Below are 23769 nucleotides of genomic sequence, written 5' to 3'. Positions count from 1 at the left end.
TGTCGAGCAGCTCTAACTGTCAGGAAGTTCTTCCTAATGTTTAGGTGGAATCTTCTTTCTTGTAGTTTGGAACCATTGCTCCGTGTCCGCTTCTCTGGAGCAGCAGAAAACAACCTTTCTCCCTCCTCTATGTGACATCCTTTTATATATTTGAACATGGCTATCATATCACCCCTTAACCTCCTCTTCTCCAGGCTAAACATGCCCAGCTCCCTTAGCCGTTCCTCATAAGGCATCGTTTCCAGGCCTTTGACCATTTTGGTTGCCCTCCTCTGGACACGTTCCAGTTTGTCAGTGTCCTTCTTGAACTGTGGTGCCCAGAACTGGACATAGTACTCCAGGTGAGGTCTGACCAGAGCAGAATACAATGGCACTATTACTTCCCTTGATCTAGATGCTATACTCCTATTGATGCAGCCCAGAATTGCATGGGCTTTTTTAGCTGCCGCGTCACACTGTTGGCTCATGTCAAGTTTGTGGTCAACCAAGACTCCTAGATCCTTTTCACATGTACTGCTCTCAAGCCAGGTGTCACCCATCTTGTATTTGTGCCTCTCATTTTTTTTGCCCAAGTGCAATACTTTACATTTCTCCCTGTTAAAATTCATCTTGTTTGTTTTGGCCCAGTTCTCTAATCTGTCAAGGTCGTTTTGAAGTGTGATCCTGTCCTCTGGGGTGTTAGCCACCCCTCCCAGTTTGGTGTCATCTGCAAATTTGATCAGGATGCCCTTGAGTCCATCATCCAAGTCGTTGATAAAAATGTTGAATAAGACCGGGCCCAAGACAGAACCCTGTGGCACCCCACTAGTCACTCTTCTGAACTATGGCAAGTTCTTAAAGAAATGGAAGTGCCTGATCACCTCATCTGTCTCCTGAGAAATCTCTATGTGGGACAAGAAGCTACAGTTAGAACTGGATATGGAACAACTGATTGGTTCAAAATTGGGAAAGGAGTACGACAAGGCTGTCTATTGTCTCCCTGCTTATTTAACTTATATGCAGAATTCATCATGTGAAAGGCTGAGCTGGATGAATCCGAAGCCGGAATTAAGATTGCCGGAAGAAATATCAACAACCTCAGATATGCAGATGACACAACCTTGATGGCAGAAAGTGAGGAGGAATTAAAGAACCTTTTATTGAGGGTTAAAGAGGAGAGCGCAAAATATGGTCTGAAGCTCAACATCAAAAAAACGAAGATCATGGCCACTGGTCCCATCACCTCCTGGCAAATAGAAGGGGAAGAAATGGAGGCAGTAAGAGATTTTACTTTCTTGGGCTCCATGATCACTGCAGATGGTGACAGCAGCCATGAAATTAAAAGACGCCTGCTTCTTGGGAGAAAAGCAATGACAAACCTAGACAGCATCCTAAAAAGTAGAGACATCACCTTGCCAACAAAGGTCCGTATAGTAAAAGCTATGGTTTTCCCAGTAGTGATGTATGGAAGTGAGAGCTGGACCATAAAGAAGGCTGATCGCCGAAGAATTGATGCTTTTGAATTATGGTGCTGGAGGAGACTCTTGAGAGTCCCATGGACTGCAAGAAGATCAAATGTATCCATTCTTAAGGAAATCAGCCCTGAGTGCTCACTGGAAGGACAGATTGTGAAGCTGAGGCTCCAATACTTTGGCCACCTCAGGAGAAGAGAAGACTCCTTGGGAAAGAGACCCTGATGTTGGGAAAGATGGAGGGCACAAGGAGAAGGGGACGACAGAGGATGAGATGGTTGGATGGTGTTCTTGAAGCTACCAGCATGAGTTTGATCAAACTGCGGGAGGCAGTGGAGGACAGAAGTGCCTGGCGTGCTCTGGTCCAGGGGGTCACGAAGAGTCGGACACGACTAAACGACTAAACAACAACAACATTCTTCCCAAATGTTTCTGAGTGACAGATGACATTCTCAAGATTTCCCTCTTGGTGCCAGATTCTATGCATGCAGGACTGCCAAGGCCCAAATAGTCCTGCCTCTTTGTTCATGAACAGGTAAAAGATTGCATAAAATAACCAATTTTAAATCCAATTTATTGGTGGGATATTGAAACACAATGGCCAGAATCCAAAGAAGTATACATCGAGTTTCACATGTCCCAGGAGTACTGGGCTTGTGCTTCATTAGCAGTAGCTCTCTATGCTAAGTAGAAATCAAGTGGACTTTCAAAAGCAGATTGAGATATGGCACAGGAGTTTGCTGTTTAAAGAAGTAATAAGCACCACCAGGAGATGGTCCTGGTACTCCGAGTCCCAGCCAATAGTCACATTAGAACTAAAAGTTAATGCGACAAATATCTTTATAAGATTGGCCTGCAGATTTAATCAGTAGAGTTATCATCATATTGGTACTCTTTATAACAGTAATAACATCCTCAAGACTTTTAATTTCTTAAGTTAGTTCTTAACTCATAGTGAAGTGGCCAGGTGAATCACTAAAAATTAAAGATGACTCTTTCTGGCCAAATTATTACATACCTGTTTATTTGGGGTGGGGGCATTTTTGAAGAATGACTGCTTTATGATATACAAAAATGCACAATTACAAAACCACGCAAGAGCAGAGGCATTTATTGATTTGATTTAGCATTCTGTATTCATCAACACTTTTATGTTATTAAATTGTTCAAATATATCATCCTTGGAGTTTTCTAAGAATTCATTATTCAACAAAATCTCTCTTTTTTTAGTACCAGTTTGAGGTGTCATACTTTTGGGGTATCACATGAGAGGATACATGAGAATATTTCAGATTAGAAATGCAACTGCTGCATATCTCCTTTGTTGACGTGGTCCAATGAAGCTCTTTGCTGGAAGCGGAGGACCGCAGTTACGTGAAGTGCTGTAAAGGCAACTGGTTTTCTATTTTAAACTTTCAGATTTAAACTAGCAGATAGGTTGCATTTTCTGCATACAGTGCACGCATCATAGAACTCTGTAGCATTTTCACTGAGCTCCTGAGAACCTCTGGAGGTTTCCAGACCACAGGTAAAAAACACTGCCTCATGGAAATCTCACATATATCTATATCTATATCTATATCTAATATATACATATATATCACTGTATCATAAATATATATCACAGTGATTTACAACAAATCAAAGAAACCAAATAATAAAATAGCAATAAGTTAAAAACAAATTAAAAGCAAAAATAAATTAAAAGCAGCTCAAATCAACATCTCAGTCAGTAAAGCATGAGACTCTTAAACACAGGGTTGTGGGTTCCAGCCCCACATTGGACAAAGGATTCCTGCATTTGCAGGGTGTTGGACTAGATGGCTCTCACAGTCCATTCCAACTCTACAATTCTATCAACAGACTATTGTGGGGGATGCTTCAGCCTGGCAGAAAAGTTTTCAGCAAGAGTTTAATAGCTGGCACAAAAGGCGCTTGCTGAGTTTCTATAGGCTGAGTATTCCACAGACTGGCCCGATGACACTAAAGACTCAATTTCTTGTTGTTGTCAAACAAGCCTCACCAACTTGGGGAATGACCAAAGAAGCTCCTGCAGATTATCTCAGTGATCAAGCTGCTATACAGGCGGTGATCATTTTGCATGTGTCCAATTGACACACGACCACCACCATGTGTGTCACTTTCAGCCCCGGAAGGGGGCAGAACAGGCATGCATTGACCTGGAACGCAACCCCCGCTCCAAGGGAGAGTTGCTTGTATATGGGTTCAAGTGGTCCCTGGGGTATCCTAGATCAAAGTTGTTCAAGGATTTGTAAATCAATGTAAGAACTTTGAATTGGGCTTGGTAGCAGACTGGCAGCCAGTGCAGCTGTTTTAAGAACTATGTTGCATGTTCTCAAAGCTCCCATTAGAAATCTGGCTGAAGCATTCTATACCAGCTGGAGCTTCTAAACCAGACCCAAAAGCAGCCCCACATAAAGAGCATTACAGTAACCTAGCCTTAAGGTTACCAATGCATGGGCTACAGTGCTGAGGCCGTAGCTGGTGAACTAGATGAAGGTAACAAAAGACATCCGGTCTTAGGGTATTCTGAAGATTAACATCTATAACAAAACCCATTCTCTTGTTAGGTACAACTATTATATGTCTGTTCACAAATATACATATTGCTGGTCAGACATCAGTTTATGGAGTAATACCTTGAAAACTTACTCTCACAAACTGAGTCTTACTCGATAAAAACAGCATCATCATATTCCATTATGATACTGTCAGCATTATTACTTTTTAACTTTTCACACTGTTGTATTTTAAAACATTTCCTAAATGAATCTGTGAGATGCAAAACAAATAGAAACTTACATGGAATCTGAAGTCACCTTTTAGCATGGAACAGAGATCCTCTGCTACATCAGACATACAAGGATGTAATGTGCCAACCAGCCGTGCATAAAATGGTAGCAAATCCAGCCTGCAAACAAAAGGTTACACATGCAATATAGCATTATTTTATATAGAAAAATATTAAAGTTCTAACTGTTCTGTTTTGTAAGTGTACTTCTGATATATTTATACATGTACATTCAGCTACCTTCTTGGAAGGAATATCTTTTTTTTTTACCTACAGATGTTGATCATATTTCTTTGACTATACTACATGCATGAAGGTGGAAAAGAAATGAATAGAATCACATCTGCTCACCTGTTCTGAAAATATTCAAATGCCACTATTGAAATGCCATTTCTAGAGTCCACTGCCGATTTAACTTAATATAGTCCACAAACACTGCCTATTTAACTTCATAAAATCCACATTTGTCTAAATACTAGGGTGGGGTATGAAACTCTCATAAGGGAGGGATGAAATGTGAGAATATTTAATCCAGTTACCTGTTGGAAGATGATGTTTGAAAGCCTTTTATTCTTGCTAGGGTTAATTAATGACTAAACAGTGGCATCTGTTTGTATTAGATATGACATATTTTTTGGAACTAATCAGGCATCTACCTGTGTTTGCTTACCATGCTCCTGCTGCTTTGGGAGGTCATTTTAGCTTAAACCATTGTTTGTTGTCCCTGTTACTTAAGGTATCTCTGCCATGACCATTAATATGACATTTACATCCACACTTACCTTTGGCGAGGAACTATGAAGAGAGCACGAACCAACTTCCGCCTATTTGCTTTTGTATTCATGTTCATGCAAAAATCCATTGCTGCCTGCAAGAGGAAAGGCACTTAAATCTGACAATACACAGATTGTTTAAAAGGTGAAAAGAAAGAGTTTCACATACTCTTCTACACATGGGAAACAATAGTTTCTTTCATCCTTAAGAAGGCCAATTGGCAGTGTTATGTCATTTCATTTGACTTCTGGTGGTCCAACCATTTTTTAATTAAGTCAATCACAGTTCACTTGGAAGGATAGAATATTGCTTTTGAATAGTCTATATACACATTTATTTGCCAATATAGCCACAGCCACGTCAGAATGTGTCTGCTCTGTAGATTAGAACTGTAACTGCTGGCAAATATCCAGGTCAGTTTATGAGCACCTGAGTTAATTGGTACACAATTCACTGGTTTAAGTCCAAGAAAGAAATGCTGACAAACTGAAGTATATGGCTAGCAGTGTTCACCAATCTCTCTCAAATTTTAGGACATTTTTTACAAAATTTATTTGGGATTGTTACTTCCAACATTCACCGAATTTCTGCTATATTGTATATTGGCATCTTACCATATTAACAGTGGGTGTAAGAGTGGCATATAACAGTAAAACTATCTAACAGATTATATTAACATCCAATAACCAACTTATGGATATAAAGGAGAAACACTACAGGTTTACTGTACCTTGTCTATTAAGTCTCTATTTACACAGTTTGGGAGCTGCTGAAGAAAAGCATCTACTATAAGCTTCAAATGTGACCCGGTACTGGCTTCTTCATCTTCTTGTTCTAGCCATTTAAAAAAAATAAATAAACAAACGAGAGAAACCAAAAGCTCTCACACACTGTAGTAATGATACATTAACTGTTCAAGTATGCTTGCAAGTCCTATATAATCACTCACCTTAGGGAAGTGAATCACACTTTTTCAATGAGGAAATAAACATAAGAAAAATGGTCAATCCCTATAGGCCATTCCCTAGTAACATCTTTGAAGGGAAAGATAAAATAGAAATGGGGCAAAGTAGATTTGAAATGCACATAGAAGAGACAGCAAAGTTCAGTGCTACTTTCATTAGCAACAGCAAAGAAGGACACATACAAGAGGCACAAGTAGGCAAGAAGAGCTAACCTATGAAGACCAAAGAGATCTATATTTGTCCTCTCCTAGTAGAACTGAGAATGACAACAGAGACTTTTTGGGAACCAAAGTCCCATTTGCATCTAGGTTTGTGGATTCCTCAGAGTTCAGGTCCTGGGAAGCTTTGATATCACCACCCGTTTCTGGTTTCAGGTTTGAAATTGAAAGTGGCCTTTTAAACACCAAGGGAAAGATTCTTCCATGAACTCAACTGCCAACCCTCTACAGCAGGGGTTGCCTGCCTAGGCTTTCTATGTGGCTCCCAGTCTCTTGTTTCATTATACTTTCCAATAGCAAAGGATTAGATTACAGAGAATTCAGAAATCAGTCTCCTTTCCTAGAGCAACGATTTGTACTTTCAGTAGGTTTAAGCCACAGTCAATTCTCTCACCTCCCGTCAGCGCATATATTTTTTAAATAAACTTGGTTCCCATTACCTAAATACTATCTAATACAGACAGATCTTACATGCTCATCCACAACACTTCTCCTACTGTTATGAAAACTAATGCCGCCTAGTCAGACTATATACACTATGGATTGGACTGCAAATAGGTCTCACAGGTAAGGAAGATGGAAAATTAACTAATGTGTAGAACTATTTCAGCATTTAGGCTGCATTTTTAAAAAGCATTTAGGAGTTTTAAGGCAGACACTGAAACAAAGAGTTGCCCCTTCAAACTTTATGTGATACGAAGAGGGGCCCACAAATTTTGGTTTGCTTTAATAGACAGGCAAAATATGTCATCACCCAACCTGCCTCCCCCAATGCTGTCTTGACTCAGGGGAGGGGAGAGGTCTTGCTGCCTGCATCGTATTAAACTTACAATGGTTGCAATGTTTTAAAAATGTTTTTTATAATAAACTAAATTAGCCATTTTAAAAACCAGATTACCCTCACATGTTATCTGAACCATTGCTGAAACTGCATTTCAGCGCGTAATGGTCGCATTTTTTGTGCTGATTTTTCCTTTCAAAAAGGGGGGTGCAACTATTACATGGGGAAATATGAAAGTGCGACCATTATGCAAGGAATAAAGTGGGGACAACAGCAGGTGGATCTGAGGAGCCGGGCTGGCAGCGCAGGGAGAGCGAGGGAGAGCCAGAGACAAAGTCACTGTTGTTATTGGGACCATGGGGAGAGAAAACGGAAAGACACTAGTGTACCTTTCAGTAAAAATGAAGCCTCCCTTGTGCATATGTTCTCTTGTCCAGCCTACTGAGACGCAGCAGCGTCGCTCATCTACCAGAATCTGTACAGTGAACAAAACCGCCCTATACTTTGCATTGCAAGAGCGGAAAAGCCATTCAAATTCGGACAGGAAGTTTCGTAAGGAATGCCATAGGAACAGCAAACGAGGGGTGACGGCAGCAGCTGTGGCCAGGCCTGCTGGGGGCCGCCACCATCTCCCCTCAGCCCACGTGGCCCAGTTGTCCCCAGCATCAATTCCTGCTGAAACAGTGATAAAAACGCAGCAGCAGGAGAATGGGGAGAAACATTCCCGCCTGCTCCGCTCCCCCAAGGAGCTCCTGGCTGAGATGGCGAGTTGGGAGGGAAGCCGGGGGGCGGGGCGGCTTGAGGCTTAGTGGAGCCTTAGAAGTTACCCTGCAACCATTATGCAGGGAATGCTCTGGGACCATTTTCGGAGTCCAAAAAAGGGTGGTGCAACTATTATGCGGTGGCAACCAGTATGCAGTGAAATATGGTATTTCATTGTCTTAGAAGAAAATCTTTACCCTCTCTGGATTTTTAGTGACCCTGGTTGGGTTTCTGAACTCAGATTCATAAGCAATCTTTTAAAAAGTAGGTTTTCATTTCTGATAAATGTGGTGAATCTCAAAAGTTTACCTTTTATGTGGCAAGTTAGTTGGTGTGACCAAAAACACAATTTACATTTGGGTGAGGTTTGTCTCAGTCCTCACTGAAAAAATTCCTTCTGTTTTCACTTAAGCTTTACATTAACTTCTAGGTGCTTTCCAAGAGGAATGTGTTCAAAGTGGCAGCCAGAACACAAACTCATCATTGGCTACCTACAGGAAATAGTATTTCAAGTTCACCCCTAAGTTAATTTGATTATCAGCAGGGTCTGAACCATTTTCCTTAACCATTTTAAGTATTTTGTTTTACTCCCATATAGATGCCTGACACAGCACTTATCTAAAACGCCTCTAGTTACAGATAATTTGGCATGAATCACTCTGCCTAGAACTTCTATCTGCTCCCTAGCCCCTATAAGCTTATCTGCTTTAAGCGGCTTCTTCTCCTTAGGCACCACCTATAAACTCACTTCGTGCAGCTTGCTTTCCGTCACTATTTTCAGCTCCGGTGCTATCTGCTCCCTGTTTCTTGCCTAATCATATTAAAAATAGAACAAAAAAATTTAAACACACCCATAACAAAACATGACACAGAAGCAAATCTTTATTATGAAAGAAATAATTTCCTCTTCCTTTATGTAGATGTTCCCTCCCCAAGTTCATGTTACTTTCCATGTTAATAGTATGCAATCAGGGTTTTTATTTAAAGTATATTGGGGTATAAAGCATATTAATATTCTAATCTCACTATCACCAATAAACTATGTGAAAAATAAACAGTGCTGAGATGAATATCCTAAAATTTGAATCTGATGCCAGACTGAGAAGTGTTCCAAGCAATGGGTTGCTTCTTATTTAAAGACAACCACCACCATATTATCAGCAGGTCAAATATCCACACAATTTAGTAGATTTTTAGTATTAGTTTACAATTTGGGAGAGAATTCAATGAACGGAATTGAATTATTGTTCTCTCCCTGCCCCTCACCTGCTTTCTCTCACTCATACACAGATGTCATTACACTTTTAACCACACAAAGTGCTTCACAACCAATCTCATTCACCCTAACAGCCTTGCAAGGTAGGTCACTATATAATTCATATTCCATACACAGGAGAACAGGAGAAAGTTAAGAGAATGTGACTTGTGCAAGGCTAGGCAGCAAGTTTGTGAATACTATCCTCCAAACATGATTAAGTTCCTCAACAATTGCCATTTACCCTGGAAAATGAGGCTATAGCTAGCAGAGAACTATTTCAGGAAAACAACTTTTGACAGCAAAACTGGAATTGGAATTCACTTAATCCAAAAAGGCCTTCTCTATAGTAAGATTTATAGTGGCTTGGTTCACAAGTAGCACTGACCCAAACCATGGCTAAGCATGGATATAGAAGCATGCAGGTACTCACAGAAGAAATCCCAGACACTTTATTCCTCCCTGGTCCTTCTGCTGCTGTTACCGGGAGCTAAGCCATGGCTTGGCTTAACAGTACATCTGAACCCAGGCTTGATGTTTGTTTCACTTTAGACAAACCAAGACTGGTAATCCAAAAAGAAACCTTGGCTGCAGTTTGTGGTTTGTCTGGAGTGACCGAAAGCATGGCAGCAGCAGCAGCAGCAGGAGGAGGAGGAGGAGGAGGAGCAGGGGAGGAGCAAAGTGGACAGGATTTCTGTTTTGAGTACCTGCACACTTGTACGTCCATTCTTAGCCATGTTTGGCTTACTGTCCCATGCTAACTGGATGTTAATAAAAAGCCATGCAAATGGCTATCCTAATGGGAAAATGTGGTAACACTTTGATTAGATCAAACAAAATCTTATTGCTTTCTACATCAAGAAGATATATTGTTTTGAACAGCTGAGTAATCATTACCTCACTGTGTTTAGAAACAAAATTTCCCATGCTTCTCAGTGGAAAATCTCACATCAATTCAATAATATAGAAAAGAGCCTGCACCAGTTTCAACAGCTGTTTACCCCATCTAGGTATGCCACCGCTGGGTTGTGTAAGGAAGCAGAACATGCTCCCTTGGCATTATTAATGAACCCTTGCCAAGGAGCAATTTTTCTGCTGACAGGTAATGACATCAAATTACAGGGAACAAGTATTACTGACAGCATGCCCTAGTATTAATGAAGATTAGTTCACTGAAAGCAATTCCCTGGCTGAGGCATAGAAGCATCTTTGGTCGTGGAAACACTAAAAAGAGGTCATGTAACAGAATGGATGAAAGTACTATTGTGCACAATCGCAAATGCTTCCAAAATGAAGTAGCGTATCCACAGTTTTGTCAATACCGTGAAAAAAATTATACGCATTGCTATAGATTGGCTCGGTAATAAATTCAATTTAGGAAAACTAATAAAGACAAAAATATACCTCTCCATATTATTTTTACCTTGTTCATCAAGAAGCTTTTTTGTGAGATCTTCTGCTTCATCACCACAGTCTAATTCTAGAGCATCATCATTAATGTCCAGATTCTCCAGGTCCAACTCCAGATCATCAGTACCAGACCCATCTTTGTTTTCCTTAGTTTCTTTTAACTCTGTTTTAAAAATAGTAAGATGTACATACTTTTCCCAATTTTTACCTGGCCCTTTGACCCTCCATGTTCATAGTTTACAGTTTCTGAAGAAAATATAATACAGAGAGCGAGTGTCTCTTTAATCACTGACACTTAAACTGCCTCTTAGAACAGCTTCATTATTCAATAACTTTTAAGCACTGTTCTTACTCCTCCAAGAAAATAAAGTTTTCATGTGATTTTTCAGTAGGCATAGGTATCGTAATAGCAAAGTGCAATTTGTTAAGAAGATATACTTGTGCTGCAGAGCTAGCATATACACGGATCAGGATAAAATGCTACTACCCTCTCTATCACAACTTCTAAAACAATGTTGCAAAAAAAATAAAAATGTACCTCTAGAATCATCTTTACCAGAGTCCTTAATCTGGGAACATTTTTCGTTATCCTTGAACAAAATAGCTGGCACAAATGCTTTTAAATCAATTAGGTTCTCATAGAAGTTTCGAGCATCTTCATCCTCCCAGATACCCCCCTCCAAATCATATTCACCAGGTTTGCCTGGGGTAAAAATGTCAATGCCAGGCCCATGTTCTGGAATATAAAAAGCAGAGTGTTATGTATTACAGCAGATTTCAGTATCTGTATCAATTTGTCACATAATTCCTTCTAATATACACGAGGATGAAATCAGTGGGGATTGCAAAGTAAAGAACAGACACACCAAGAAGCAATACTAGGAGGAAAGCAACAAAATGATCACAAGAAGTTGCTCACTTTGCTTTGTTTTCATTCTAAAAAAAAGGGTGGAAGAATAGCTATTAATATGCTTTTGTGTTTCCATCAGAACTAAAAGGTTTGCCTTCTGAACTAGGAAATTCCATACCTTCAGGCACTGGTTTATCCTGTGGGAGATCAGGCATATTTTCATCCAGGAGATCAGCTAAAGACTGGGAGTTTGCCAACAACTTTTGATAGGACATAGCAAATTCTTCATATTGCTTATGCCGATCTTCACTCAACTCTCCTTTAGAGTGCAGAATACGCCTAGAAATATAAACCAAGAAAAAAGAGAGCAATGAAGATTCCAAGTATGAACAAACAATTGTAACTCTAGATTTTAATTCTTCTTAGAATAATCCAGAGTTAAAATCCATTAAGAATATTCAACATCAACAAATATTTGACTATTAAAAATTGTATGAGTGAGCCCATAAAAAGGAGGATAAAGCTGCTTTGCAATCTTTAAAGAAAAAGATCAGTATATGATCAGTAAGAGCAAAAAATGTTTTCTTTGAAGCCATACATTTTCAGCAGCAAGCTATTTGTAAGCTGCTCCAAAAATAATTATCAATACCTTTGAAATAAAATAAATTCGCATTCTTCACTTTCTCATAGCTATTACTACTTATAGTATTGATTCACTTTTATTTTCAAATTATACCCCATATTTTGGCTAAAACAATTATTGTACTTAAAAGTTATGCAAGCATAGCTAGAACCCTGGAGGCTGAAATATAAATTTCAATAATGGGACGAATAATAGGAGGGAGACATGGGGAAGAAAAGGAATGGATGTGACCAAGTCCAGTTGTTGTTCATAGAACCATAGAGTTGGAAGAGACCACAAGGGCCATCGAGTCCAACCCCCTGCCAAGCAGGAAACACCATCAGAGCACTCCTGACATATGGTTGTCAAGCCTCTGCTTAAAGACCTCCAAAGAAGGAGACTCCACCACACTCCTTGGCAGCAAATTCCACTGTCGAACAGCTCTTACTGTCAGGAAGTTCTTCCTAATGTTTAGGTGGAATCTTCTTTCTTGTAGTTTGGATCCATTGCTCCGTGTCCGCTTCTCTGGAGCAGCAGAAAACAACCTTTCTCCCTCCTCTATGTGACATCCTTTTATATATTTGAACATGGCTATCATATCACCCCTTAACCTCCTCTTCTCCAGGCTAAACATGCCCAGCTCCCTTAGCCGTTCCTCATAAGGCATCGTTTCCAGGCCTTTGACCATTTTGGTTGCCCTCCTCTGGACACGTTCCAGGTTGTCGTACTCCTATTGATGCAGCCCAGAATTGCACTGGCTTTTTTAGCTGCCGCGTCACACTGTTGGCTCATGTCAAGTTTGTGGTCAACCAAGACTCCTAGATCCTTTTCACATGTACTGCTCTCAAGCCAGGTGTCACCCATCTTGTATTTGTGCCTCTCATTTTTTTTTTTGCCCAAGTGCAATACTTTACATTTCTCCCTGTTAAAATTCATCTTGTTTGTTTTGGCCCAGTTCTCTAATCTGTTAAGGTCATTTTGAAGTGTTATCCTGTCCTCTGAGGTGTTAGCCACCCCTCCCAGTTTGGTGTAATCTGCAGGATGCCTTTGAGTCCATCATCCAAGTCGTTGATAAAGATGTTGAATAAGACCGGGCCCAAGACAGAACCCTGTGGCACCCACTAGTCACTCTTCTCCAGGATGAAGAGGAACCATTGATGAGCACCCTTTGGGTTCGGTCAGTCAGCCAGTTACAAATCCACTGAGTGGTAGCATAGTCAAGACCGCATTTTACCAGGTCCTTTACAATAATATCATGGGGCACCTTGTCAAATGCCTTGCTGAAATCAAGGTAGGCTACATCCACTGCGTTCCCTTCATCTACCAGGCTTGTAATTCTGTCAAAAAACGAGATCAGGTTCATCTGACATGATTTATTTTTCAGAAATCCATGCTGACTATTGGTGATCACAGCATTCCTTTCTAGATGCTCGCAGACTGTTTGCTTAATGATCTGCTCCAGAATCTTCCCTGGTATTGATGTCAGACTGACTGCGCGGTAATTATTTGGGTCCTCTCTTTTCCCCTTTTTGAAAATAGGGACAACATTTGCCCTCCTCCAGTCTGCCGGGACTTCGCCTGTTCTCCAGGAATTCTCAAAGATGTCTGCCAGTGGTTCTGAGATCACATCTGCCAGTTCTTTTAATACTCTTGGATGCAGTTCATCTGGCCCTGGAGACTTGAATACATCTAGACTAGCCAAGTATTCTTGTGCTATCTCCTTAGTTATTCTGGGCTGTGTTTCCTCTGCTGAATCATTTGCTCCAAATTCTTCAGGTCGGGCATTGTTTTCTTTATCGGAGAAGACTGAGGCAAAGAAGGCATTGAGGAGTTCAGCCCTTTCTGTGTCCCCTGTTTGCATTTCACCATCTTCTCCTCTGAGTGACCCCACGGTTTCTTTGTTCTTCCTTTTGCTACGAACATACCCATAAAAGCCTTTTTTGTTGCTTTTAACCTCTCTAGCAAGCCTGAGTTCATTCTGTGCTTTAGCTTTTCTGACTTTGTGTCTACACGTGCTGGCTATTTGTTTGAATTCCTCTTTGGTGGTTTCCCCCCTTTTCCATTTTTTGTACACATCCCTTTTTAATCTTAACTCCGTTAAAAGTTCTTTAGATAGCCACCCTGGCTTCTTTAGGCACCTTCCATGTTTCCGTCTCATTGGTATTGTGCTTTTACTTTCTCCCTCTTAACAAACGCCCAGCCATCATGAACTCCCTTTCCTTTTAGTATTACTGTCCATGGGATCTCACCCAGCACTTCCCTAAGTTTTATGAAGTCGGCTTTCTTAAAGTCAAGAAATTGAGTTCTAGTATGCTTGGCTGCTCCTTTCCGCTGTATAGTAAACTTCAGTAGAGCATGATCACTCGCGCCTAACGATCCTTCCACTTCTACCCCACTAACCGGGTCATCAACATTGGTTAGGACCAGATCTAAAATGGCTGTTCCTCTTGTTGCTTCTCCCACTTTCTGGACAATGAAGTTGTCTGCAAGGCCAGTGAGGAATCTGTTTGACCTTATGCTGAGTTTGACATCCAAGAAATATCCGGGTAATTGAAGTCCCCCATTACTACTATCTCCCTTCCTTTTGCATGCTTGGCCATCTGTTCCAGGAAGACATCATCTATGTCCTCCGTTTGGCTTGGGGATCTATAGTAACAGTGACCAATGAGGTCACTGTTATTCTTCTCTCCCTTAATTTTGACCCAAATGCTCTCACTTTGGCTTTGAGGTTCTAAATCTTGGATCTCTTCACAGGTATACACATCCCTGACATATAACGCCATTCCTCCTCCTTTCTTGTCTGGTCTGTTTCTCTGAAATAGATTGTATCCCTCCATTATTACATTCCAATCGTGGGACTTATCCCACCAGGTTTCAGTGATGCCTATTATGTAATATTTAGTTTGCTGTACCAAGAGCTCAAGCTCATCTTGTTTATTTCCCATGCTTTGTGCATTAGTGTACAGACATTGAAGTCCATTAATCATTCCCCCGTGTCTCTTATTTAAGGATTTTTTCCTCCCACCACTAGGTCTGCGTGCTGTTTGCTCCATTTGGTCTATGACATTTGGATGATCATCTTCATCAATTGATAGACTCCTACCTTCAGGAGCACTGTCTCCCTCCCCCACATTAGTCAGTTTAAAGCCCTCCTGATGAGGTTTCTGAGATTTTTGGCAAAAACATTCCTCCCAACCATTGTGAGGTGCAGCCCATCGCTTGCCAGAAGTCCATCTTCAAGAAACTGCAGTCTGTGATCTAAGAATCCAAACCGTTCCTGTTTACACCATTTGCGAAGCCAGCTGTTCACTTCCACTATTTTTCCCTCTCCCTGGGCCACATCGTTCAACTGGGAGGACAGATGAGATGACAATTTGTGCATTTAATTGCTTCAATTTCCTGCCCAGAGCCTCGTAGTCTCTTTTGATCTTCTGGAGGCTATTGCTTGCAGTGTCATTGGTTCCCACATGAACCAAGAGGAAGGGGTATTTGTTAGTGGGTTTTATGATTCCTTGCAGTCATTCAGTTACATCTTGGATCTTAGCCCCGGGGAGACAGCACACTTCCCAAGACAGCTTGTCAGGCCCACAGATCACTGCTTCTGTTCCCCTCAGTAGGGAATCCCCTATCACCACTACACGCCTCCTCTTATGTTTGGTCGGGGTTAGGGTTAGGGTTAGCTGTCCATTCCAAGGTCGCCTGCACATTCCCTGAGGACTGACTTTGCTGCTCGTCTTCATATACCTGATCGACTGTAATGAGGGAGAGATCCTCAAATGGAGTCTGCTCTTTGTCTAGGGGAGCAGGACCTCAAAGCGATTGTGTATTTCTAAACAATCAGAGCGAACCCTGGGCCTCCTACTTCTTTGAGTCACGTTTCTCCATATATCTGGCTCCTGTGTTGGTGAACTAGCCTCCTTCTCAGGGGAGTCCCCTGTCTCCTCCTTGGTGGAGACGGTGTGATCTGTTGCTTCCAAGAAGAGCTCCAGCTCTCTAATTCTTTGGAGCATAGCTACACGTTCCTCCAGTTGCTGGACTTTGTCTTCTAAGAAGGCAATCAACATGCAATTGCTGCAGGTAAAGCTGCCTGCAACCTTTGGCAAGATGGCAAACATTGCGCAGGAACCGCAGGCGACTGCAGCTGTTCCCTCACCCTCCATCTTGAGAACGTGTCGTTGGGGGTGGCTACAGCGGTTCTCCATCATAAGAAGCGTGAAGACAGGACAAATAACTCCCCCCCCCAAAAAAAACCTAGGTCTCCCCCAACAAACGTTTGAGACTAGCTCCCCTAAATCTAAAAGATGGATCAAACTGCGCGCACCGCTAGGCGTGCGCCGCTGCCCTGCAACCTCTGATAAGCTCCTCCCACAACTAATCACCTGCCTCAACAGAAACCCTGCCTCCTCTGAACTTTGCACGGGAGAGCAGATAATCAGCCACAAAGAAACACACACACACGAGAAAACCCCTTTATTGTTGTTGTTTAGTCGTGTCCGACTCTTCATGACCCCCTGGACCAGAGCACGCCAGGCACTCCTGTCTTCCACTGCCTCCCGCAGTTTGATCAAACTCATGCTGGTAGCTTCAAGAACACCATCCAACCATCTCATCCTCTGTCGTCCCCTTCTCCTTGTGCCCTCCATCTTTCCCAACATCAGGGTCTTTTCCAGGGAGTCTTCTCTTCTCCTGAGGTGGCCAAAGTATTGGAGCCTCAGCTTCACGATCTGTCCTTCCAGTGAGCACTCAGGGCTGATTTCCTTAAGAATGGATACATTTGATCTTCTTGCAGTCCATGGGACTCTCAAGAGTCTCCTCCAGCACCATAATTCAAAAGCATCAATTCTTCGGCAATCAGCCTTCTTTATGGTCCAGCTCTCACTTTCATACATCACTACTGGGAAAACCATAGCTTTTACTATACGGACCTTTGTTGGCAAGGTGATGTCTCTACTTTTTAGGATGCTGTCTAGGTTTGTCATTGCTTTTCTCCCAAGAAGCAGGCGTCTTTTAATTTTGTGGCTGCTGTCACCATCTGCAGTGATCATGGAACCCAAGAAAGTAAAATCTCTCACTGCCTCCATTTCTTCCCCTTCTATTTCGCAGGTGGTGATGGGACCAGTGGCCATGATCTTCCTTTTTTTGATGCTGAGCTTCAGACCATATTTTGTGCTCTCCTCTTTCACCCTCATTAAGAGGTTCTTTAATTCCTCCTTACTTTTTGCCATCAAAGTTTGTCATCTGCATATCTGAGGTTGTTGATATTTCTTCCGGCAATCTTAATTCCGGCTTTGGATTCATCCAGCCCAGCCTTTCGCATGATGAATTCTGCATATAAGTTAAATAAGCAGGGAGACAATATATAGCCTTGTCGTACTCCTTTCCCAATTTTGAACCAATCAGCTGTTCCATATCCAGTTCTAACTGTAGCTTCTTGTCCCACATAGAGATTTCTCAGGAGACAGATGAGGTGATCAGGCACTCCCATTTCTTTAAAAACTTGCTATAATTTGCTGTGGTCGACACAGTTAAAGGCTTTTGCATAGTCAATGAAGCAGAAGTAGATGTCTTTCTGGAACTCTCTAGCTTTCTCCATAATCCAGCGCATGTGTGCAATTTGGTCTCTGGTTCCTCTGCCTCTTCTAAATCCAGCTTGCACTTCTGGGAGTTCTCGGTCCACATACTGCTTGAGTCTTCCTTGTAGAATTTTAAGCATAACCTTGCTAGCATGTGAAATGAGTGCAATTGTGCGGTAGTTGGAGCATTCTTTGGCACTGCACTCCTTTGGGATTGGGATGTAGACTGATCTTCTCCAATCCTCTGGCCACTGCTGAGTTTTCCAAACTTGCTGGCATATTGAGTGTCAAGTCCAGTTACATACATATAACTACATATTCATGCTGAATAATGAAGTTTAAACTAAGGGCTAAACTAAGGGTTTAAACAAAAGAGGCAGATTTTGAAGGGTGGTGACACCAGCAAGGTTTTAGGAAGGAATTCCAGGAGGAGGCAGCAAGGTCCAATGGGTAAAACTCTCCCCTAGGAGGTGCATCTGGAGCCTTCATTATATACCTTTAGGCACCAGGCAAAAAGGTTACTCTTCAACCAGGCCTTAAGCCGATTAACATCCTATATAATTTTATATGTGTGGGTTTTTTGGGGGGGTAGGTTATTATTTTGGTTTGTTCTTATTGTTTTTATTATGTATTTTGTATTTCTATCTTGCATTTTTATGCTGCGAACCATCCTGGGATCTTTGGATGAAAAGTGGCATTCAAATTTAATAAACAAGCAAGCAAGCAAGCTGTTCAAACAGAGGCTAGTGAATTAGGAGGGAAATCAGCAGTGTTAGAAACTGGGATATGAAAGCTAGGAGCCATGTGGCTCCTGGAACCTAGGTTGTGGGCACCAAAACAAAATGTCTAGGCACCTTTTTATGTTTATTACTATTATTTTGCTGCAACGCTACCAGATCAGGCAACCCGGCAAAACAAAACAAAAAGCCGCCAGGAGAATCAGGTGATCTGTAGGTTAGCTATGTCTTTTGCTGCCACGCTACCTCACAAAACACCTGATTCAGCCAGCAGCGCAGCAGCAAAAATAAATAAAATATTTTATTTTGCTGCCAAGCAAATCAGGTGTTCTAGAAAAGTAGCTCAGCAGCAAAAGATGAATGTTTTCCTATCTTGCCGATGATAGGTGGCAAGGGTGGCACTTGGACATCTCCAGCCAGTCACAAAAGGTCGGTTGCCAGTTGCAAAATGTGGCAGGCGGCCGGCTAATATTGAACGATGGCAGCATGAATTTGATGACTGAGTGCATGGATGCAAACAGAGATGAAGGGATCAAACTCAATTCAAGCCTGGACTTCCGGCAATTTCCGTCAGAGTGAACAGCGGCTCCCACAATAGTGGACACCGGCCGTGCAACCAATTAAGGATAATTTGATAGTAATTATCCTTGCAAGCCCCCCCGCCCCCCGGTCGGGGGGTGAGCTCTCACTTGCAGATCATCCGATATCTGCCTCTCGTTCAACAGAATGCGGGGGAAGGGACGCTGAGTGCATAGCACTTCACATATTGGAAACTCTCCAACACGGTCACCATGAGCAGAGGTCCTTCCGTTCTCTTAAGATGGATTTGAATTTGGACTAAAGAAACAGGTGTGTTCTGGATGAAGGAGACATGATAACCTTCTAAATGAATCCGCCACGATATTGATCTGGAGAGGATTTTGGCCATAATTGGATTAGAATGTAAGTGAAGGGGAGCCTTTGTTCTCTACATTATATTTGTTGTTTTATGATTTGGCAAATCTTCACTGAAGAAGAATTACTAATGGAATATAATTATCAATGGATTACAACCAGTACTTTTTTTCTTTAAAAAAATGTTTAGGGGTAAACTCTCCTTTTCCTACTCATATTGAAATACTGCCCCTCAATAAGGACAAACTTAGATTCACAAAATGTTTAGGGGTATGCGCACCCTCGCATTCCCCAAGAAAAAAACCACTAATTAGAACTGTTAATGGAATGCAAGAGGGAATTAACAAGAACTTCATAATTTTTTATGGATTATTTGAATGAATAGACTGTGTGAAAATGTTGTGAGGATTGGTGGAATTACCTTCTAAAGGGGGCTCTAACTTTGATTTATTATGGTTTTGGTGAGACACCAGCTTGTTAGTAGATTAGAAAGGTTGAAAGAAGAAAATGTTGGAAGTCTGCCTGGAGCCATGGTCAGATGCCAGTTCACTTTTGGTTTGAAAAGGCAAGATGGCATAAGGCTGTGGCGTAATGAGAAATTGGATTGATCTTTATTACGGCCATTGGCCCGTCTCACGGCAGTTTCCCATACCACCATAATGCACTTGAACCTCCAAATTTAAAACCACCAAAACTTACAAAAAACAGACAAGAACCAAAGCAAAACAAAAACAGAAGACCAACATCATACATTACAATAAATTTGTAACATAAACATCGCCCTCTGCTCATAAATTAATGGAAGACATCAATGGTGATATCACCTAATTACATCCTAAAGCATAGATCATGGTTTAAAGGGATTATCCGAGCCACACTGGAGTCTGTTTCTCTTCTTTAGGGATAGGATGCTGATCAAGAATCTGGCAACCATGAGTGATCTTAGGGGGTCATCATCATTTAATAGATATCTCAGTTTGGCTTCAGTCAATTCCCTTTAGATATTGAGCAAGAAACTTGCTCCTGGCCGATAAGTGAAAAGCACAATCAAGAATTATGTGATGCAACGATTCCGGTGCCCCACAATTACAATCACATAAGAGCGATATCTGTCCATTGGAGAATCTTTCTCAGCACGTTCGATGGGAAGGTATTGAATCTTGCCTTTACAAAGGCATATCTATGAGCCGAAGAAGTTAAGGAATTCAAATAGTTTGGGAGCCTTAAGAGGGGTAATAAACCAAGGTTTAGAGGTGAGCAGGTACCATTGTGGCGTAATGAGAATTCAGCCCTTGGGGGTGGAGAGGATGCTGAAGATGATTGATTGATTACAACATGAAGGGAAGGACAAATGCAAACAAATATTTCACAGAAAGGTACAGGATATAAACTTGTCTGATAATACAAGGAATATAATTAACATTTTGGAGAAGTTGCAAGTGAACATCAATACTAAAGCAGTTCTAATTTTTGTGGATGCGGAGAAAGCCTTTGACAACATTTCTTGGAATTTTATGAAGAAAAATCTTCAGGGGATGGGGGTTGGTCAAGGGTTTGAAAATGGTGTAAGTGCAATTTATTCAGAACAAAAGGCTAAATTGATAGTTAATAATGTGGTGACAGAGGAATTTAAGATAGAGAAAGGGACACGACAAGGCTGCCCAATTTCCCCATTGCTCTTTATTTCGGTCCTGGAGGTTTTGCTGAACATGATTAGAAGGGACTGTCTGATTAAAGATACAGGTCGGAGCCAAATATTACAAATTGAAAGCCTTTGCAGATGGCTTAGTTTTGACGTTACAGGAGCCAGAATCTAGTACGAAAAGAGTATTAGAATTGATTCAAGAATTTGGTCATGTGGCTGGATTTAAGTTGAACAAGTCAAAAACTAAAGTTCTTGAGAAAAATTTAACACCGATTGAGAAAGAGAGGTTTCAGAAGGAGACAGGTTTAACATTAGTTAAGAAAGTGAAATATCTGGGGGTTAATATGACTGCTAAGAATTTAAATCTATTTAAAGATAACTATGAGAAATGTTGGACAGATGTGAAAAAAGATTTAGAAATATGGTCAAATTTGAAGCTTTCCTTGTTGGGTCGAATTGCAGCGATAAAGATGAATGTATTGCTAAGAATGTTATTTTTGTTTCAATCATTGCAAATTGTGGACAAAATGGACTGTTTCAAGAAGTGGCAGAGAGACATTTCTAGATTTGTCTGGCAGGGCAAGAAGCCCAGAATTAAATTTAAAATATTAACTGATGCAAAGGAAAGAGGCGGATTTGCCCTGCCAGCCCTTAAACTTTATTATGAGTCAGCAGCATTCTGCTGGCTGAAGGACTGGCTGCTCCTTGAGAACACAGACATTTTGGACTTAGAAGGTTTCAATAACGTTTTTGGGTGGCATGCATATTTGTGGTACGACAAATTTAAAGCACATAAAGCATTTAAAAACCATATTGTCAGGAAAGCATTGTTTAATGTCTGGATAAGATATAAAGACCTACTTGAAAATAAAACCCCAAGGTGGTTGTCACCGATGGAGGCAAAGGCTCAGAAAAAGCTCAATATGGAGGCCAAATGGCCGAAATATTGGGAAATTTTAGAACAAGAAGGAGACAATTTTGAGAAATTAAAAGACAAAGTGCGAGACTGGCTTCACTATTATCAAATAAGAGAGGCCTATAATTTGGACAAAAAAATTGGCTTCCAGGTGGAAAAATCAAAATTGGAAACAGAATTGTTAGATCCCAAAACTAAGATAATTTCAAGAATGTATAACTTGCTGTTAAAATGGAATACGCAGGATGAAACGGTTAAATCTGCTATGATCAAATGGGCACAAGATTTTGGACATAACATTATGTTTGCCGACTGGGAACAGTTGTGGACCACCGGTATGAAATTTACGGCATGCAATGCCTTAAGAGAGAATATTATGAAAATGATATACAGGTGGTACATGACACCAGTCAAGCTTGCAAAAATATATCATCTGCCCGATAATAAATGTTGGAAATGTAAAGAAAATGAAGGTACATTCTTTCACCTTTGGTGGACGTGCCCAAAGATTAAGGCTTTCTGGGAAATGATCTATAATGAAATGAAAAAGGTATTTAAATATACCTTTCTGAAGAAACCAGAGGCCTTTCTCCTGGGCATAGTCGGCCAATTGGTATCAAAGAAGGATAGAACTTTCCTTATGTATGCAACAACAGCAGCAAGAATACTCATCGCAAAGTATTGGAAGACACAAGATTTACCCACTCTGGAAGAGTGGCAGATGAAGGTGGTGGACTATATGGAATTGGCGGAAATGACTGGCAGAATCCGAGACCTGGGAGAAGAGCTGGTGGAAGAAGATTGGAAGAAATTTAAAGACTATCTGCAGAAATATTGTAAAATTAAAGAATGTTAAAATGATGTTGGATTGAAAATAAGTGGCATTAGCAACAAAGTTAACAAGAATATGCAAAAATGGATTGATAATATATGAAAATATATAATAATATGTTAAGTTTTAGAGTTAAGACAAATGAAAGAGGGTAAGGATTTGCTGATTTGATTATGTAAATGGGAATACAAAAAGGGGAGGTGCGAGGAGGTCAACGAAACAAGCAAATGACTTTAAAGATATTTAAAAATGGATTTCTTTTTAATTTTTCTTTTTATCTTGTAATCTTTAATTTTTGTATTTTTCTTTTTCTTATTTTTTCTTTCTTATATGCTTTTTGTTTATTTTACTCTGTAAACTTTTGTTTTTTGTAAAACCTCAATAAATATTATTAAAAAAAATAAACTGCTTGCAAATTAATGAATATGGAATAGCTAAATACGAACGAAAGTCATCACACCAGTGGCTGTTAAAATAAAGGATTTAAAATAAAGGATTAAGATTGGAAGTGTTGTACAGTGGTACCTCAGGTTACAGACACCGCTAACCCAGAAATAGTACCTCGGGTTAAGAACTTTGCTTCAGGATGAGAACAGAAATTGCGCGACAGCAGCGGGAGGCCCCATTAGCTAAAGTGGTGCTTCAGGTTAAGAACAGTTTCAGGTTAAGAACAGACCTCCGAAACGAATTAAGTACTTAACCCGAGGTACCACTGTACTTGGATTAATTAAGAGGATTGGAGCAGGACCAAGGAATAACATCATCTCCTGATAATCAGAACAAGGGAATAAGTCATCTGATTGGTAAGTGTTAATCAGCTGAGAATCAATTAAATTACTCCCTTTCACTAAGGAGACCAAGGCACACGTAGGGGATTATTCAATTTTAAATAAAGCCATTTTGGACAGTGATTTTTTCTTTAAGTGTGCTAGAAGGAAAAAATAGCTTTTTTGCACAGTGAGAAGTCACAATACGAAAAAGAATAATACAGTATAGTCATACCTCGGAATAAATATGCTTCAGGATAAGTATTTTCGGGTCACGCTCTGCGGCGACCCGGAAGTAACCGAGCACGTTACTTCTGGGTTTCGCCGCTTCCGCATGCGCAGTCAAAATGATGTAACGTGCATGCGCGGAAGTGGCGAAATGCGACCCACCCACGCGCGCTGTTGCATCTTACATTCCGTTCGGGATGCGAATGGGGCTGCGGAACGGATGCTGTTCGCATCCCAAGGTACCACTGTAAAGTACTATGAACAATCTCAACAGGCC

General features: G+C 40.9%; 1 protein-coding gene across 9 annotated transcripts in view; it reads right to left on the bottom strand.

Moving 5' to 3' along the window:
• UPF2 (UPF2 regulator of nonsense mediated mRNA decay) overlaps window positions 1–23769 on the bottom strand; it is a gene marked incomplete at its 3' end in the record, with an annotated part of 69987 nt that overhangs the window by 32163 nt on the left and 14055 nt on the right. For 5 of the 9 annotated variants that reach the window (XM_083701311.1, XM_083701312.1, XM_083701313.1 and 2 more), the window contains exons 4-9: window positions 11457–11617; window positions 10967–11164; window positions 10442–10591; window positions 5768–5871; window positions 5046–5131; window positions 4275–4383 (exon numbers count right to left, since the gene is read on the bottom strand). In XM_083701311.1, the coding sequence (XP_083557437.1) occupies window positions 4275–4383; window positions 5046–5131; window positions 5768–5871; window positions 10442–10591; window positions 10967–11164; window positions 11457–11617 (808 nt within the window). Of the gene's footprint in view, window positions 1–4274; window positions 4384–5045; window positions 5132–5767; window positions 5872–8511; window positions 8575–10441; window positions 10592–10966; window positions 11165–11456; window positions 11618–23769 lie in introns of all 9 variants that reach the window. The other 4 variants (XM_083701309.1, XM_083701310.1, XM_083701314.1 and 1 more) reach the window with 1 other exon arrangement.

Source organism: Podarcis gaigeae, assembly GCF_964106915.1.
Source record: "Podarcis gaigeae genome assembly, chromosome: 10".
Classification (NCBI taxonomy): domain Eukaryota; kingdom Metazoa; phylum Chordata; class Lepidosauria; order Squamata; family Lacertidae; genus Podarcis; species Podarcis gaigeae.
The sequence above is the reverse complement of the archived record's forward strand: the minus strand, read 5'-3'. Positions and strand labels throughout refer to the sequence as shown.